This window comes from Puma concolor, chromosome A3 (assembly GCF_028749965.1).
Source record: "Puma concolor isolate L17-30 chromosome A3, mPumCon1.1.hap2, whole genome shotgun sequence".
In the NCBI taxonomy this organism is placed as follows: domain Eukaryota; kingdom Metazoa; phylum Chordata; class Mammalia; order Carnivora; family Felidae; genus Puma; species Puma concolor.
Genome location: NC_141669.1, coordinates 20,488,304 through 20,507,616, shown reverse-complemented (window position 1 = coordinate 20,507,616; position 19,313 = coordinate 20,488,304). Strand labels below are relative to the sequence as shown.

Sequence of the window (19,313 nt, the reverse complement as noted above, 5' to 3'; positions counted from 1 at the left end):
AGGAAGATTAAAAACAAAAACATACAAACCGAATGCAAAGTGTGTGAACCTTGCTGGGATCTTGATTTTAAATGTAAATGGATATTAAATTGGAAATTTTTAGATGGGTTGGATTAAAACTTTTTCTTAAATGTGTTTAGGTGTGATGATGGCATTATGGCTATATAAATTAAGTATTCCAAAATGAAATAATAAACTGGGATTTTCTCCAGCCACCCCTTTCAAGGCAAAAAGTTGAGGGACAGACTCAGCAAGTTGGCAAAATGTTGATTTCTTTGAGGTTGGGTATGTGAAAAGTAGTCATTAGTTTATTTTGTGCACGTTTTAACATTTCTGGAGTAAAAAATTTTTAAAAACTCATGTGCAGGGTCCTACGGAACGTCTATAAAAGAGCCTCACTCAGAATGTATATGGTGTTTTACAATGAGAAACAACTCTGACAAGTTTGGTTGAAGTATCAGTTTTATGGGAGAAAATAGAATGATGCTAAAGGCAGTATCCTTACAAAAATACAAAGGTTTAACTGGTATCACGAGGTGACACTGAAAATCTCTTAATGTGTAGACAAAAGCTGTAAAAGCATTAGGGGGCGTTTAGTGATGTTAAATAGACCCAGGCTGCCTGTTTTCCTGCCAGAGGGCCTTCCCTAAAATGGTACGTCCATCCCAGAGCCCAGAACCTGGGTAAGACTGGTGGGCAAGGCTCCTTGGCGACCCCTCCTTGGTTTCTTCTGCTCAAAGGCTAAAGTGTCAGTCAACCAAGGCTGTTTCCTGAGGGACTGCTTTTGTCCAAAGGATTTGTGAAATGTATTCTCTGTGGTCTGACACCATATTCCATTATGCGTTGTGTTTTTTTATTTTCCTTATCATGAGTTTTTTTCTATTTTTCTTTGAAGTTTGCCCATTTTAATCCATGTTCATTTCTCGCTCTATATGTGTCTGTGTCGTGCTTGCTGTCTTTGCCTCCATTGTTCCTAGGTTACAGTATAGCCAGGATATACCCAGTCACTTGGCCGATGAGCATGCGCTGATAGCCTCCTATGTGGCCCGTCTGCAACACTGTGCACGGTCAGTGGTAGCGCAGCAGCAGCAGCAGCAGGCGGGTAGCCAAGGGCTGATCAGAGGGAGGGAGAGCTATGTTACCTGGGGTTGCCAGCTGGAAAAAGCTCTGCATGTGGGGTTTTTCTTGAGAAGCTACCAGCTATGTTTGGCAGAGCTTAAATAATTGCTAAAGCATTAACTTCTGAAAGAGAAGGAGCCTTGCCAAGCCCGGGCACTTACCTAAACATATAGTCAGAAATGCTCTTATGGAGTTCGCTTCCTTCGGCCCACACGTAAAGGCTGAGCAAATCTCAGACAGATGTGCAGTCTCAAGATGCACACGCACAGAGTTACCTGATGCCACGTCTCACTGTTCATTCTTGTCTAAATAATGACCCCTTTCTGTCGACATTCAGGGCTTAAGGTTGATCAACCCACAGATGTCTCACTTTGTCTCGTCTAAGGTGGCATCACCCTAGAACGTCTTTACGTGCTACGTCTTCATCTCTGTCTCCCAGATCCATCATTGATTAACTGAACCAGTGGTTTTCAGCAGTGATATTGGATCATTGTCACCCCAGGGCCTTTTCCAAAACATATATCCCTCCTCATATTTTATGTATTATAATAACTCCATGTACCCCTTTCTTTGACAACTGTGGTAGGGACTCACTGTTAATGTGAGAATATGCCTGGCTCCTCAGTGGGTTAGGATGGAAAAACATTTGATAACCACTAACTCTAGCAAAGTTAACCCTTTAAAAGGATTAATACCAATCTAAGTGCTGTTACATTCAGGCAGACACAAAGCTACCTGTCCACTCTGTGCCCACACCTACCACCATTCTGCAAGGAGAATAGCAGGTAAAGTTTCAATCATATAAAGCCATCCCTCCACTTCACCTAGCAGCAAATAAGAGTCACTATGCCAAACGGATTCTTAATTTTAGAGAGGAAGCCATAATTTATTAACTGAGCACATAAGAGAGCTGGAGCCTTGCATTTTGATCTTAGTTTTGCACAGAACCTGCGATGGCTTCATGGGAAGGTCATTTGAGCTTGTTTTATTTCCTGCGATGACAAGAATAATTAATGTGAAATATGTATCTTTGAAAAGGATTGTTTTTTATATTTCATACCATTTCCCGTAATTTTACCAGTGTGACTAAATAGCATTGATATGTTTAGGCATTTATCTCTAAAGTCTACTTCTTTACTTCCCAAGTATGTTTAATATAGGCCTATCCTATAGGAGGGGAGGGAAGGCCTGATAATTATGCATTGTATCACAAAGAGTGTCTCTTCATCCAACAGATGATTTCTGTACACTCTGTCTCAGCTCCTGGGATCTAGGAATAGAGGTGTCTCACCCCTGGCAGGACAGCTTACTTATTAACAATAAGGGCATTTGTGTAGGTGATTAAAAGTTTCCATGGTGAAAATAGGAGCAGAATGTTGGGCAGGGACTGCTACCTGATATTTCAGCCCAAAGAGATTTATGGTGGGTCTAGCTTAGGTCCTCAAGCCTCCTCGCTTAGGGATTAGGCTTCCTGCGCAAGAACTGCTGGCTGGGAGGCCTGGGGGAACATGAGGATTGGGTGAGTACTGTATCTCTTCTTGAACCTAGCTTCATGCTTCCTCAAAGAAGTCAGAAATTTCCTGGCTAATTCTGAAAATGAAAGTTAGCTCAAGCAGAAAAATAAGGAACCTTTCTAATTTTCCTCTTAATTTTCATTGACCTTAAAACCTCTGATCAGCATAAAGTTCTAGTTTCTGACTGGAAAGCATAGCCAAATAAAGCAACCGTGTCGTGCACACTTGTGTATAAATGACAAACAGAATTAACCTTCCTAGGGGGTGGAACATGATGGAGGAGAAAGGAGCTCTTTTGCACAGAGGGAAAAAATGAAGTGTTTGTTATATCCCTTGCCAAAACAAAGGGCAGACACTTTAAGTCCCATTTCTTAGGCTGCCACTCCCTCTATAATATTATCCACTTGTATTGTTAAATGTTCATTTTTGTTGTTTATTCAGAAGATAAAGACAGTTCTGTTATTTCTAACAAACATCTTTAAGGCACAAATATTACAGTTCAGCCTTGACCTTGGGGCCTTGGCCCTAATGTATTAAAGCCAACTGATGCTAGCATGTTCTTATTACAAGATCATCTTTTCAGAGGATGATGAGACATGCTGGAGACTGATACTTGCATACCTGAAATTATCAAATATTCTAAAGTGGCACAGGCAGAAGACTTAAAGCACCTTAAAAAAAAAAAAATCCATCCTAGAAGAAAGACCAAGTTAATCTTAAAGAATTAGCCACAGAGATTGGAAATATAGAAAGGTGAAAACATCTAGGAAAAATACATAAATAAGGTCAGACACATCTCTATAGATTTAACATCACCCTTCCCAGATTCCCCTCAGTAATTATTACAAGATAATGTAATAGATAAATGACAGTTGATGTAACATGCTAAATTAAAGGAGTGAATTATTTCATAATCCAGTCCGAAGTTCATTGCATTACATATATACAGAGCTAGCTTCTTTCATCCAGGTGCAGCAGTATTTGATATCCCAACTAGGTAGGTCTTTCAGTTTTGGGGGTACCAGCACTCTTATGAAAGAGTAATGAAGTAAATTAATTTACTCTAAGATGAGGCTATAATGGTAACAAGCTTTGGTAAAAGAAGAAAAAGGAGCGTTGAAAGGGAAGGTTTGATACCATGGATTCTTCTCTGACTTTAGCATGTGTTGGACTTGCCCTTGCCTAGGCTTCTTACTTCTGTTCAGCCAGTGTTAAGTACTTTTCCGTAGCCCTGTTTTTCATGGTGCTTTAGTTTTCTCTTGGTCTTTTTAAATTCAAGACCTATGTGTAAAAGTCACAAGTTCTTCCAAAACATTTGATTAGAAATCCCTCTTTCAGATTTTGCAGATGGTCTGTCTTTTCTCAGACCTTGAATTAAAAAAGAAATGCCCCTTCTGATGGTGTAGGAGCAGGGAGATTAAGTGTGGCGTATGTGGCCTCATCATTTCTCTAAACCCCCTTTCTCTCAGAGGACCATTAGTATCTATGACCCAGGCTTCTGTTTCTTTTGCTACCATACTTGTTTACAAGCTTTCTCCCATCTGTTCTTTCTAAAAGAAAAACAAAGGTAGGGGATGTTTAATGCACACCTATTGAATTTTTGTCTCCTTGGTAGTGTCCTGGACAGTCCTAGCCGACTGGATGAGGAACACCGGCTTATAGCTCGCTATGCTGCCCGGCTGGCTGCAGAAGCAGGAAACGTGGTAAGTAAATGGAAGGTCCTAGCAGAGTAGCAGAAATTAGCATTATTTTAATATGCAAATGGTAGAGGGATGGTAAACTTGAAATTTAGGAGAATAGATATAGGTACCTCAGGAACAAAAGGAGAGGCATGGGTTTAGGGAAGGGATTACAGTGACCTTTAGTTTTATCTATAATATCCTCCTTAAAAAATGAGTCAAGAAAAGAAAATCAAAGAGCTAGAATTTGGTTCTTTAAAAAGATTGAATAGGGGCACCTGGGTGGCTCAGTCGGTTAAGCGTCTGACTTCGGTTCAGGTCATGATCTCACAGTTTGTGAGTTTGAGCCCCGCAAAAGGCTCAGGGCTGACAGCTCAGAGCCTGGAGACTGCTTCAGAGTCTGTGTCTTCCTCTCTCTCTTCCCCTCCCTCACTCATGCTCTCTCTCTCTCTCTCTCTCTCACAAAAATAAAAACATTAAAAAAGAGGATCAAATAAATTAATAACCCTCTAGAAATCCTGATGAAGAAAAAAGGAAAGAAAACACAAATTACCAGTATCACAAATGAAAGAAGGGACATTGCTACAGATCCTACAGGTATTTTAAGGATGATAAGGAAATATTATAAGCAGTTTTTTGCCAATAAAGTTGGCAACCTAGATGAAATAGACAAATTCCATGAAAGACACAAGTTAGGGGTACCTGGCTGGCTCAGTTGGTAGAGCATGCAACTCTTGATCGTAGGGTTATGGGTACGAGCCTGATGTTGGGTGTAGACATTACTTAAAAATAAAATCTTAAAAAAAAAGGCAAATTAACAAAACTGACATAAGAATAAATAGAAAATCTAAATAGTCCTGAATCTGTTAAAGTGATTGAATTCATAATTAACTTCACACAAAGAAAACTCTAAGCTTAGAGGGCTTAACTATTGAATACTATCATGTATTTAAGGAAGAAATAATAACAATCTGACATAAATTTTCAATAGAGGAAGAAGAAACACTTTCCACGTTTTATCAGGCCACTCTAACCTGATACCAAGACAAAAAAGGCCATTACAAGAAAAGAATATCAATAACCAAATTCTCTCATGAACATGAAAAAATCTTTAACAAAATATTAAAAAACTGAATCTAGCAATATATAAAAAGGATAATACACCATGATCAAGTGAGATTTATCCTAGGAATGCAGATTTAACTAATACATAAAAATCAGACAATGTAATTTGCCAAGTTAGCAGTTTAAAAAAGAAAATTATAAGATCATTTCAGTAGGTGCAGAAAAAGTATTTAACAAAACGCACTGCCCTTTCTCTCTTCTTTTCTTTTCTTTTCTTTTCTTTTCTTTTCTTTTCTTTTCTTTTCTTTAATCTCGGTAAAGATTATTGACATTGAGAATTTTTTTAAAAAAGGAAATAGTTCTATAAAATGCCAATTATTACGGACATTAATTAAGACACACGAGTCATGAAAATATCTAAAGCCTTTCTCAACTTATTTATATTTTCATTCTTACTGCAGGTAGTGTGCTTGCTTTCATTTGTCCTATTTCCAAATAGAACAGGATTTTACTATTTTGGAAATTATTGAATAAGGCTTTGACCATTTTTTTTTCTATTTTTTTATTGTTTATTCACTTTTTTCTATAATTTATTTATTTTTTATAATTTACATTCAAGTTAGTTAGCACATGGTGTAACAATGATTTCAGGAGTAGATTCCTTAAGCCCCTTACCCATTTAGCCCATCCCCCCTCCCACAACCCTTCCAGCAACCCTCTATTCTCTATATTTAAGAGTCTCTTATGTTTTGTCCCCTTCCCTATTTTTATATTATTTTTGCTTCCCTTCCCTTATATTCATCTGTTTTGTCTCTTAAAGTCCTCATATGAGTGAAGTCATATGATTATTTGTCTTTCTCTGACTGATTTCGCTTAGCATAATACCCTCTAGTTCCATCCATGTTGTTGCAAATTGCACTGCCCATTTTCAGTATACTAGTAGTAGAAGAAACTTCTTAAATCTGCTAAAGAACACCTACAAGAAAATCTACAGCTAATACAATGAAAGGTTAAATTTTGGACTATTTCTCCTACCTAATATTGAGAACAAGACAAAGGTGTCCACTTTCACCACCTCTATTCAAAATTGCCCTGGAGGTCTTAGCCAGTACAATATGGAAGAAAAGGGAAAAAAAGGAAGAAAAGGGTGTGAATATTGGAAAGGAGGAAGTAAAGCTGTTATTATTTACAGATGACATGATGGTGTAGAGAATGTCCTAAGGAATCTACAAAAACACTGCTAAGACAGATACATGACTTTGTAGCAGTGCTGCAAGATACAAAGTCAGTGTACCAAAATTGATTGTATTTCTATCTACCAGCAGTGAATAACTAGAAAACTAAATTTAGGAAAAACACCATTTACTATAACATTTAAAAACATCAAATACTTATGGATAAATTTCACGAAAGATGTTAAGCAATAAAATATTGCTGAGAGAAATTAAAGAAAACCTAAATAAGTGGAGAGGTATGCCATAAAATATTCAGATTTAATATTGTTAAGATGGCAAAATTTTCCAAATTAATCTACAGATTCAATACCAGTCAGAACCTCAGTAGACTTTTTATAGAAATTGGCCAACTGATTTTAAAACATATTTGGAAACCAGAGGACTTAGAAGAACCAAAAGTCTTTATAAAGAACAAAGTTGGTGGACTTAACCCTACTTGACATCAAGACTTACTATACAGCCACAGTAATCAAGAAAGTGTGGTATTGGCAAAAAGATAGACAAATGAGTCATCCATAAGATAAGCTCATATGTATAAGGTCAAATGACTTTTTTTGACAAGGCACAAAAGACATTTTGGGAAAGGAAAATCTTTCTAACAAGTGCTTCTGGAACAGCTGTATATCTATATGAAGTAAAGAATCTCAAACCATCCATAGAAACCAACTTGAAATGTACCATAAATTTAAACCTAAAAGCTAGAACCATAAAGCTACTAAAAGAAGGCTTAGAGAAATATCTTCATGACCTTGGAGCAGGCAAAGAATTCTTAGAGGGATCATGAACCATTAAAAAAAAATTTTGATAAATTGGACCTTTTTGAAAATAAAATCTTTTGCTCATCAAAAGATACTATCAAAAAAATAGACAAACCAAAACCTGGAAGAAAATATCTGCAACACATGTCTGATAAAGGGCATACTATGTAAAGAATCCCTGCACCTCAATAATAAGACAACTCCCAGTTTTTAAATGGTCTCAAGACTTGTCCAGACCCTTCACAGAAGAAGTTATACAGATGAGCAATAAGCACATAAGAAGGTGCTTGATATCATTAATCATCTGGAAAATGGCAATTAAAACCATATTGACCCACCAGAATGGCTAAAATGAAGAAGATTGACAACATCAAATGTTGGAGAAGATGTGGCACAAACAGAATTCTCGTACATTAGACACCAAAAGTGTGTACTGTTTGATTCCATGTATATGAAATTCTAGAATAGGTAAAATTGATTTATAGTGATGGAAATCACATCAGGTACTGTTTCTGGGAACGAGGATATTGAAGAGAGATAAAGAAAATTTCTAGATTGATGGAAATGTTCTGCATTAATAGAGGTGTGGGTTACAAGTTACATGCACTTGTCAAAACTGATTGGATGGCGTATTTAAGATATGAGCATTATATCTCAGTTAAAAGAAAAAGGAACCAAGAATGGTGAATATGGAAGAGTTTGTATTGAAAAATGGCTAGCTACCCAGGGATTTGCCATATGTTTACTATAAATTTGAAGTAATTTATAATAAAATGTTCCCTTTTTTCTTTCGTTTCAACCCTTTCCTTGAAGAGTTATATGCATATTAATATACATTTCCCCTTCCTTCTGCACACATATTCATCGTATTCATTTGGCAACTATTTATTACTTATTTTATTTACTATGATGAACAAATGATTCCTGCCCTCAGGGAACTAACAGTCTAGTGAGAGGGACAAACATTAAACAAATAATCACACTATTAACGTAACTACAAACAATTAGGTGCAGTGGAGGGAAAATAGAAGGAGCTATGAAAATGTATAGCAGGTCCCTGCTTTATACTGTATGGCTTCTGTGAGAAAGTGTTACTTGTGTTGAGATCTGAAAATAAGTAGAAGAGAATTCAGTTTCCTAGGAGCTAAAAAGAACTGAAACCCAAAGCAGCCCATGGGCTGCTGTTGCTCCCACTCCAGCCCTGTGCTTGGATTTTAATTGTCTTGAGGTACAGTGGGCAAAGCCTTGTGCATATGCAAAGTGGAGAGTTGGAAATGAAGCTTTCACATTAAGCTAGGCCCCCAGAAGCACAGCCCGGTGAAAGTATGATACAGAAGACATCCATCTGCTGGCACAAAAATAGAATCGGAAAGCTTATGGGTCTCCTCCTGTAGGAGCAGAAGAGGTCTCCCCTAGGAATTCACAACCTTAGTCCTGTCTGTGTTCGTGTTGGGTGCATTTACATAACTTCATAGTTTGAGAAACACCCAGGTGAAATTTTAACATGAAATTAATCCTCTGGCATGGAAGAGAAGCAAAATATAAATCCTCTCTTAAGGTTAACGTTCACAGTTAAGGCCAAGCAGACATGAACTCCTGAGCATCTCTGTAAAGTATGGAATCCAACTAGACATGAGAATCCCAACGAGACATGAACTCCTGAGCATCTCTGTAAAGTTAGACCCTCAGTGACTTTAGATATTAGAATTATTGGCTATAGAATAGCTGTTTAAAATTTCTTCAGACCTGAAAGAAGGAATTAAAAACATAACAAAAGACTAAGAAGACCAGAGATGAAAACAAACCAAATAGGATATAAACATTTTTAAAAACTAAAGTTGTTGAAATGTAAAACTCAGTGGATGAGTTAAAGGTCAGATCAGACACAGCCGCACAGAGAATTAGTCTGCTAGAAAACATATGCAAGAAAGTTTCCCAGATGCAACACAGAAAGATGAAAAGTTTGAAACAAGGTTTTCAGACTTACAAGATAACCAACAGCCATCTGATTGGAATCCCCCTCCCCCAATCCCCCCCACCACTAAAAAAAGGAAAATAAAATTATTTTCTATTAGGTGAGAAAATATTTAAAGAATTAATGGCTGGGGCGCCTGGGTGGCTCAGTCGGTTAAGTGTCCGACTTCGGCTCAGGTCATGATCTTGCGGTCCGTGAGTTCGAGCCCCACGTCGGGCCCTGTGCTAACAGCTCAGAGCCTGGAGCCTGTTTCAGATTCTGTGTCTCCCTCTCTCTGACCCTCCTCCGTTCATGCTCTGTCTCTCTCTGTCTCAAAAATCAATAAACGTTAAAAAAAAATTTTTAAAAAAAGAATTAATGGTTGAAAATTTTCCAAAATTGATTCATGACATGAATCCTCAGATTGAAACATAACAATGAGTTCCAAACTTGGTAAATAATTTCGCACCTAGATGTATCCTAGTGAAACTACAGAATACAAAGACAAGGTACTCAAAAAGCAACCAGAAAAGATAGATACCTGCAAAGAATTGATAGATTTCTCAACGCCAACAACAATTCAACAGTTTTTTTATAAACAAGAAAAACCCGCTTTCTTTAAAAATAACACTTCCAATCATATCCACTGCTGCTGATGTTTATGTTGAAACTTTTAAGAATTTTCTTTGTGAAAAAAGGCAGTTGAATATCATTAATGTACTGAAAGTAACTAAACCTGTCAAAGGAAAAGGGGAAAGACTTTTTCTGGCAAGCATTGAGAAAGGCCCCAGTGAGATTCATGCTGAAAGAATAACACTGATAGCTAACATTTATTGACAGTTTACTATGTGCCAGTCATTATTCTAAGTGCTTTGCATATATTAGCTCATTCATTCTGCAAAACAATCTCATGAGAAAACTAAGCCTCAGAAAGGTAAGGAAACTACTCAAGGTGACAGTCGGTCAGTGGCAAGCTGGGACTGGGGTACTAGTCAATCAACTCCTGAGATTTAGCTACAGAAGGTTGTAGTTCGGGAGGAGCATTAAATCTCGAAGAAAGAGCAAGACAAATGGAAGAAGGATCTGAGGCTGAAACAACAGACTGTGTGAGCATTAACCAGGTAAGGAACACCCAGTGTGTGCCAGGAGGGTGTTTCAACCTAGGTAAAGGCCCTGAGGTTGGAGGTTTCAGCACCGAAAAGATGTCTGTGAGGCTGGAGCCCAGAGAACAATACTTGGAGTGAAATTAGGCTGGACAGGCAGGCCAGATCTCTCAGGACCGTCTTCTACAAACACAGTATACTGATTTTAGAAATGTGTGCCAATTTATGTTTACTTCTTCATAGAGAAATAGTGCTTCCAGTGGAGAGTCTGGCTTTGTTTCTCCCCCGAAAAGTAATTTATTCCTTTAGATTTGTTTAGGCTTCGACATCTTTTCCTTGAGTATCTAGTATTAGGTCATATATCTGACTCCCAACATTACAACTCTAAAGGTTAGTGAAATGGAACAGAATGGAGGGCAGGTGGGGAGAAGTCTGAGGAAAAGAAAAGTTCCATTTAATTAGTTAAACCTTACATGTGTCCTCAGTCACAACCATTTAAGTTATTTTAGAAATTAATTAAATTTGTTGAGATAGCATTGTGGTTGAATGTTTAAAATTAAGTATATTTAATGCCATCATGTAGTCTTGTTGACTTTACATCGTACTTTAAAAATACCGTAAATAAAAGCTCCAAAGCCATTTGACCCTGAAAAGGAGGTCACGTTCTCCTTTCCTGCAAACAAGATAAGTCTGTTTACACCTGATAGTTTCTGATGCCACTTCTCTAATTCGTGTGAAAATGATAATTGTTAGAATGGTCTTGAGTGGAAATACTGATAAGGTCCCTTTCATCTTCAGTTTATTTTCCAGTGTGTGGTTATCTTCTAAATATTGGGCCTCTCAGGAAGGATTCTTCTTGACTAGATTTCTGTTAAACAGAGGACTACTAATCTGCTAATCTCTTGCCGATACAAGTGCTTTGCATAAAATGGGTGTAGTGCTCAAAAGAATTTATTTATAGCCTGCCAGATAGGCTTTGTATTGACGTTTTACTTTTTTTTTTTTTTTTAAACCTTCTTTCAAAAAAAAAAGACCATTAAATCACTTAAGCAGCCAGCATGGCACCCTGTGGAGTACCTCAGTGTCAGAGCCATCCCTCTCTTTTAGTTGACAACATGGCCACTGGAAACCTCTTCAGGCTGACCCTTGAACAAAGAAATTCTAGGTTGTTTAGATGAGCCAGGAGAGCTCATTTGTTTTCCTGGAGTGCCTAAATTCCTTTAAAAAAAAAAAAAACAAACAAAAAACTACAGTGTGTGGTAAATCATAGTAATAAGAGCAAATTCTTAAAATTTCATCACAAACATCAGCAACACTAGATGTAATCAGAGGAGAGTTTTTTGTTTCTTTATTTTTTAAGTTTTTTTCTTTATGAAAAATGTGAAATTCCTTATGGAAGACTTGGAAGAAATGTGAAAGGAAGGGGAAACATTTTGTTGTCATCCCACCCAACATGTTTTCAAGAAGCTTTTTTTTTCAGATAGCCCAGCCTTCACAGCCTTATCATCACATCGACTGCTCCAGGCATGCACCATTCCAGAAATATCCTTATGGCTTCTTGCAAGTAAAGATCAACAGTATCCATGTGGTGTTTTGCACACATTTAATGACTCAAAGCCCCTGTAGAATAGTAATTAATTGTCAAACGTGGGTACATGCTATAATCGTGTGAAGCATTTAAAACGTAGAGATCCTTGGCTTTGCTTCCAACCTACTGAATCAGAATCTCTGTGTTTAGAGCCCATTGATTTCTTTTTTTTTTTATTTAAACAGGAAAAACAAAACTTTTTGTAAACAAAAATGTATAGCTAGCTAGGGAACCACTGCCCTAAAAGTCATTGGGTTTTTGAGAGGATTAGTAATCCACAGTCTTCTAGTTAGTCTAAGTGAGATTGGGGTGATGGGAGGGTGCTGCTGGAGTATGAAGAAAGCATAGCTGATATCAGGCACATCTCTCTGGAACTCCTCCTGCCAAGCTCATACAGATGGGAAGCCGCCAGCCCTTTTTTAGGAGGCTTCAGAAATGCATGCTACCAGATTGCAGTTTGCTGACTGCATTGGCTTTCCTTGGTTTTTAAAAATTTGCCCAGGTTTACACAGAGGGATCTTGTTTTTACCCTGTATTTTTCAGATGTATTTCCATCTCATTAAAGATGATGGAGCTCTCTGAGATTACCTAAATCTAAGAGAATGCTAAGTGGTCCTCTTCACATCTCTTTCTGTAAATATTCCCATTTTACAGCTGAGAAAATAAAGGTGTAGGAAAATAAAATAAGTCAAGGTCTGCATAGTGAGTAAACAGCAAAATTTAGGATTCCTCACTAGCCTCTCTACTTCCATTCTTATCCCACTACAGTAATAAACTTTATTATAGAATACTTTTAGATTTACAGAGAAATTACCAAGCTACCACAGACTTATATAACCCATGCTGTTTTTCCTCTTATTAACATCTTAACATTAGCATGGCATGCTTATTGCAATTAATGAGCCAATATTGATGCATTATTATTACCTAAAGCCCATACTTTATTCAGATTGTTAGTTTTTGGTTTTTTTTTTAAAACGCTTATTCATCTTTGAGAGACAGAGCATGAGCGGGGAAGGCGCAGAGAGAGGGAGATACAGAATCTGAAGCAGGCCCCAGGCTCTGAGCTGTCAGCACAGAGCCCGACGCCGGGCTCAAAACGAATCACGAAATCATGACCCGAGCCGAAGTCAGACGCTCAACCGACTGAGCCTCCCAGGCACCCCAGATTTTGTTAGTTTTTATCTAATGTCCCTTTTCTCTTTCAGAATTCCATCCAGGATAGCACATTACATTTAACTGTCATATCTGTTAGGCTCCCCTTGGCTGTGACAGTTTCTCTAACTTTCCTTGTTTTTGATGGCCTTAACAGTTTTGACGAGTACTAGTCAAATGCATTGTAGAATGTCCCTTATTTGGGATTAGTCTGATGTTTTTCTCATGATTAGACTCAAGTTATGGCTTTGGAGGAGGAGGAGGAGAAAGAGGAGGTAAGTGCTGTTTTTCTTCCATTGTACCTGGGGTACATAGCGTCAACATCATTTATCTATCACTGTTGATGTTGACCTTGATCACCTGGGTGAGGTAGTGTTTGTCAGGTTTCTCCAACATAAAGTTACTCTTCCCCTCTGTCTCCACACTGTCTCTTTGGAAAGAAGTCTCTGCGGACAGCCCACGCTAAAGGAGTGAGTGTTAAGCTCCACCTCCTTGAAGGCTGAGTATGTACCTACAGTATTTGGAATTGATTCTGTATTTCCTTGTTTAGAGCCCTACAGTGGCTTCATACTACATTCAGAAGGAAATGGAAACTCTCCTCCAAGGCTAAAAGGCCCTTGGCGATCAGGGTCCCGGGGTCATCTCCTAGAGTCAGCCACCATTTTCACCAAAGCCCACGTCCACTCCATCAGTGCTGACCTAAACACACCCAGATGAAGCAGCTGCAAGCCTTGCTTGGCCTTTACCTAGCACACCTGTCCCTCAGATCATCACCCGGTTAGCTTCCCCGCTTCACTGAGTCTCAGAGAGCCTTTTCATAACCACCTTATTCAAAAAGAGTCTTCTGTCTCAGTTCACTCTGTTTTATGACCCTGTATTTCTTCATTGCATCTATCACTACTGATGGTATATACTGTCTTTGGTTCCTTATCTTTCTCTCCCAGCATAATGTAAGCTACCTGAAGGTGGGGCTGTATCTTATTCACTAATGCATCCTAGTTCCTAGCACATAGTAGGTGCTCAGGAAATATTCGTTGACTAAATGAACAAACTTGTTAATTTTTGAAAGAAATCATCTTTAGGTCTCTTGTGGTTAAAGTATTCCATGTCTTTGTGAACTAATAATTCCCTTTCTGTCTTGTTCCCTTCAGTATCCTAGAGGCATTTTAGGAAGAGAGACCTGGGTTGTTTTTTTTTTTTTTTTTTTTTCTTTTAAGGAGCACTGTGAAGTTTAAGATAGTAAATAAATACAGTCCCAAGTTTCTCTGTTATTTAATGTAACGTGACTGTGTTTCACATTTAATTGGGGGAAATCAGCCGTCATCAACACTTACCACTGGGGGCTCTCCTTGTTGTCATCTCCAGGTGGAGAGGCTCTGAGCTCCAGCTGGAACTGCTGCCTCAGGATAGAAGTCTTTGACCCGCACTTCTTTGTACTTGAGTAACAATACTTCTTGGTGCCAAAGAATCTCTCCTGGTTAGGAACTGCTGATAATAACTCTTGATTCCTGTGTTAACCTCTTCTTTGAAAGAAGCCTCAGCCTTGCAGTAACTCAAAACTGAAAAGATTCTTTAGAAATCTCCAATGAAATAACTATGAGGTTTTTGTTTGTTTGCCATGATGAAGCCAATTCCTTTTGAGAGTCCGTTTCCTCATCCAAATTTTCCCCAATCTCACACTAATAAGGAGCCATTCGCTTCAACTCCAGTTTTCAAGAACTGGAAATCTGTTATTCACAGCAGATTTAGTCTCAGGCAAGCCACTTTTGTGAGGCTCAGCTCTGGCTCTCACAAGAGTCTGAAAAGAATATAGAAAATTTGTTCAGTTGGCTGTTGGTCCACTCTAGAGGAAGAAACATCACTTTTTTTCCTTCTTTTAAGAAAAAAAATATTTGGTAAAAAAGCCTCCCACCCACATTTGCTATGCTGTTTTGCCCCTGTTTAGGAAATGCCACATGAAAAGTACTATTTATTGCATCTTTAAGCTCTAGACAGGAAACAAGGTTTCTGCTTCATGGTAGGTCATGTTTTGGGCAGAACCAAGAATGTGCAGCGTGAAACATAGCCATCTCAGAGCCTTCATTTTGGGCTTCCGTTCTGGTTAATCAAAAAAAGGGAAACGTCATCTATTTATCCATTTTCCTAGTTTGTGTTGATTGGCTTTCATATTCTTAAAGGAGGCAACGAGGGTCAGAAATGTCAGTGGATATGCAAATCATAACCACAAATGATTTCGCCAGAGAAGATATGCAAATGGCCAGTAAGCACATGAAAGCATGCTCAATATATTAGTCATAGGGAAAATGCAAGTTGAATCCACAATGAGATACCACTTCACACCCACTAGGATGACTATGATCAAAAAGATGTACAATTACAAGTGTTGACAAGGGTATGGAAAAAATGGAACCCTCATACATTGCCAATGGGAATGTAAAATGGTGTAGCCACTTGGGAAAGCGGTTGCTGTATAACCCAGCAATTCCACTCCTAGATATATACCCAAGATAAATGAAAACCTATCAGTATACAACATGTGTCCACAAATGCTCATAATGACATTATTCAAAACAGCCAAAAAGTGGGAAGAACCCAAATGCCCATCAGCTGTTGAATAGATAAACAAAATGTAGTATATCCATGTAACAGAATATTATTCAGCTACAAAAAAGAAAGTATTGCTACATGCTACAACACAGAGGAACCCTGAAAACATTTTGCGGAGTGAAAGAAGCCAGACATAAAAGATCATGATTCCATTTATATGAAATATCCAGAGTAGGCAAATCCATAGAAATAGAAAGTAGGTTAGCAGTTCTCAGGGTGTGAGTGTAGGGGGAATAGGGAATGACTGCTAATGGGTACGGGGGAGTTTTTTGAGGTGATGAAATGTTCTGGAATTAATGGTGATAATCTCACAAGCTTGTAAATATACTTAAGCCCACTGAATTGTACACTTAAAAAGGGTGGATTTCATGGTATGTAAATCATATCTCAAAAAACCCACAGTTAAATATTTCACATGCACTAGAATGGTTAAAACAACAAAAGAAAAAAGACAATGACAAATGTTGGCCAGGATGCGGAGAATTCAGAACCCTCATTCATTGTTGGTGGGATTCTAAAATGATACAGCTACTTTGGAAAACAGTTTCATAGTACCTCAAAATATTAAATACAGGGGGCGCCTGGGTGGCTCAATCGGTTGAGCGTCCGACTTCACCTCAGGTCATGATCTTGCAGTTTGTGAGTTTGAGCCCCACTTTGGGCTCTGCTGACAGCTCAGAGCCTGGAGCCTGCTTTGGATTCTGTGTCGCCTCCTCTCTCTGCCCCTCCCATGCTCATGCTCTGCCTCTCAATAATAAATAAACATTAAAAAAATTTTTTTTAAAAATATGAAATACAGGGGCACTTGGGTGGCTCAGTCAGTTAAGCGTCTGACTTAGGCTCAGGTCATGATCTCATATTTTGTGGGTTCGAGCCCCACATCAGGCTCTGTGCTGACACCTCGGAGCCCGAAACCTGCTTCGGATTCTGTGTCTCCCCTCTCTCTGACTCTCTCCCACTGGCACTCTGCCTCTCTCTCTCTCTCTCAAAAATGAATAAACATTTAAAAAAAAATTTTTTTTAACGTTTATTTATTTTTGAGACAGAGAGAGACAGAGCATGAACAGGGGAGGGTCAGAGAGAGGGAGACACAGAATCTGAAACAGGCTCCAGGCTCTGAGCTGTCAGCACAGAGCCCGACGCGGGGCTCAAACTCACGGACCGTGAGATCATGACCTGAGCCCAAGTTGGCTGCTTAACCAACTGAGCCACCCAGGCGCCCCTAAAAACATTTTTTTTGGATATTAAATACAGAATTATCAGATAACTCAGGAATTCCACTCCCAAGTATTTACTCAAGAGAAATAAAAACATATCAACACAATGACTTGTAAATGATCATTTTTAGCAACTTCATTTGTAACAGTCAAAAGCTGGCAACAGTGGAATACTATTCAGCAGTAAGGTGGAAGGAGCTCCTGATTCATCGAACAACAATGACAAACCTCAGGGACATCATGCTTAGTGGAAGCCAGAAACTAAAGACCACATGTTGTATGATTCCATATATATGAAGTTTCTAGAAAAGGCAAAACGGCAGACAGAAAGCACGTCAGTGGTTGCCTGTGGTTGGGGATGAGAGTGGCAATTGACTGCAAGCCAGCATGACGGATTTTTTGTGGTGATGGGAAATGTTCTAAAACTGGACTGTGGTGGTTGGTTGCACAACTGTTTAAATTTACTAAGCCTTGGGGCGCCTAGGTGGCTCAGTCAGTTAAGCAGCCGACTTCAGCTCAGGTCACGATCTTGCAGTCCATGAGTTCGAGCCCCACGTCGGGCTCTGGGCTGACAGCTTAGAGCCTGGAGCCTGCTTCCGATTCTGTGTCTCCCTCTCTCTCTGCCCCTCCCCCGTTCATGCTCTGTCTCTCTCTGTCTCAAAAATAAATAAAATGTTAAAAAAAAAAAATTAAAAAATAAATAAATAAATTTACTAAGCCTCATTGAATGGTATACTTAAAATGGGTGGATTTTATGGTATGTAAATTGTACCTCCAAAATCTGTTTTATTTTTTAATGTTTATTTTTGAGAGTGAGAGACAGAGAGAGAGACAGAAACAGAGCATGAGTGGAGGAGGGGCAGAGAGAGAGGGAGACACAGAATCCAAAGCAGGCTCCAGGCTCTGAGCTGTCAGCACAGAGCCCAACGTGGGGCTCGAACTCACGATCTGCGAAATCATGACCTGAGCCAAAGTTGGACACTTAACCGACTGAGCCTCAGGTGCCCCAAAAATCTGTTTTAAAAAATCAGTAGTCTAAGTTTCTGGATATATTTTAATTATACACACACACACACACACACACACACACACACACACACACAGAAAAAAAAAAAAAAAAAAAAAACCTTTGCTTTCTTCTCACTGTAGACCCGTCCTCCTACTGACTTGAGCTTTAACTTTGATGCCAACAAACAACAAAGACAGCTTATTGCAGAACTGGAAAACAAAAACAGGTAAGAATGCAGAGGCCAAGCCAGTTTCCAAAGTCCAAGACTGTCATGTGAGTATCTGATTCTCCTTTTCCTTGCAGACTAGTTGTATTTTGACCATGAAGGAGGATCCCACCTTAGTGAATATAGGCCAGACCAACTCATGGGAATGCCCCTACTCTGATTTGGAGATCTCTGCATGCTGTACATTCTGGTAGCCCAAAGCCCTGTTCCTGTGCCCTCATGGATTCTTTTTCCCTTGCCTTCTCCCACCTACCAGCTCCCCTCTCATGATTCCCTTTTCCACCCCACCCCTCTTTCACTTTATCTGGTCATCTTATCCTGGCCCACTGTGCTGTATGTGACTGTCTGCTCTCTCCCCACAAAGCCATTTAAAGTCACAGACACCAGACGGCACACCAGTATGCCCTGAATAGTAGAAACCGGGACAAGGAGATTAGATGTAAAGGAACAGGTTTTGGAAGAAGAAATGGCAGCTCTTATCACTCGGGGGCTCAAGAGGAAGAAGGGAGATGGGGGGAGTTAGCATAGGACCCACATTCAGAGATTGCAGGGAGTTCGTTTTTCCTTTCCCTAGAAAGAAAGAAAGTCTTCTAGTGGCTGTTTTCCTTTAGTGGAGATTTTTCAAATTCTTGAGAAGAGTGTTTATATGACTTTCTCTACCACAAAAGATTGTTTCATTGAGGAAATATGAAGTGTGGAAATATCAAGAAGGTGGCTATTCCACATCTCGGTCATTTGGAAGCAGTCAGAACAAGATTGGTGGAGGCTGTTCTAGAATAAAAAGACCTGACAGGAAAGAGCTGTGAAGTGCTGTGCAGCCAACTTTCTTTCATCTGGCCTCTCCAGGGAGATCCTGCAAGAGATTCAGCGTCTCCGTCTGGAGCATGAGCAGGCTTCCCAGCCCACCCCCGAGAAGGCCCAGCAGAACCCCACGTTGCTGGCTGAGCTGCGGCTGCTGAGGTAAGTAGGGATACTGCACCACTGTCTGCAAAGGATGGTCTGTGGTAGGAATTTACGTGTCGGGAAACAAAACGAGTAGAATGGAATCTGTTTCTCAATACAACTAGTCCTGTTAGAGCAAACA

At 39.2% G+C, this 19,313-nt stretch overlaps 1 protein-coding gene across 20 annotated transcripts in view; it reads left to right on the top strand.

Moving 5' to 3' along the window:
• The window catches only part of DTNB (dystrobrevin beta), a 214,818-nt gene that overhangs the window by 152,171 nt on the left and 43,334 nt on the right, over positions 1-19,313 (top strand). For 12 of the 20 annotated variants that reach the window (XM_086700158.1, XM_086700154.1, XM_086700147.1 and 9 more), the window contains exons 10-14: positions 978-1,067; positions 4,249-4,336; positions 13,404-13,445; positions 18,144-18,229; positions 19,076-19,189. In XM_086700158.1, coding sequence (XP_086556284.1) covers positions 978-1,067; positions 4,249-4,336; positions 13,404-13,445; positions 18,144-18,229; positions 19,076-19,189 — 420 coding nt within the window. The remainder of the gene's footprint in view (positions 1-977; positions 1,068-4,248; positions 4,337-13,403; positions 13,446-18,143; positions 18,230-19,075; positions 19,190-19,313) is intronic. The other 8 variants (XM_086700157.1, XM_086700162.1, XM_086700152.1 and 5 more) reach the window with 2 other exon arrangements.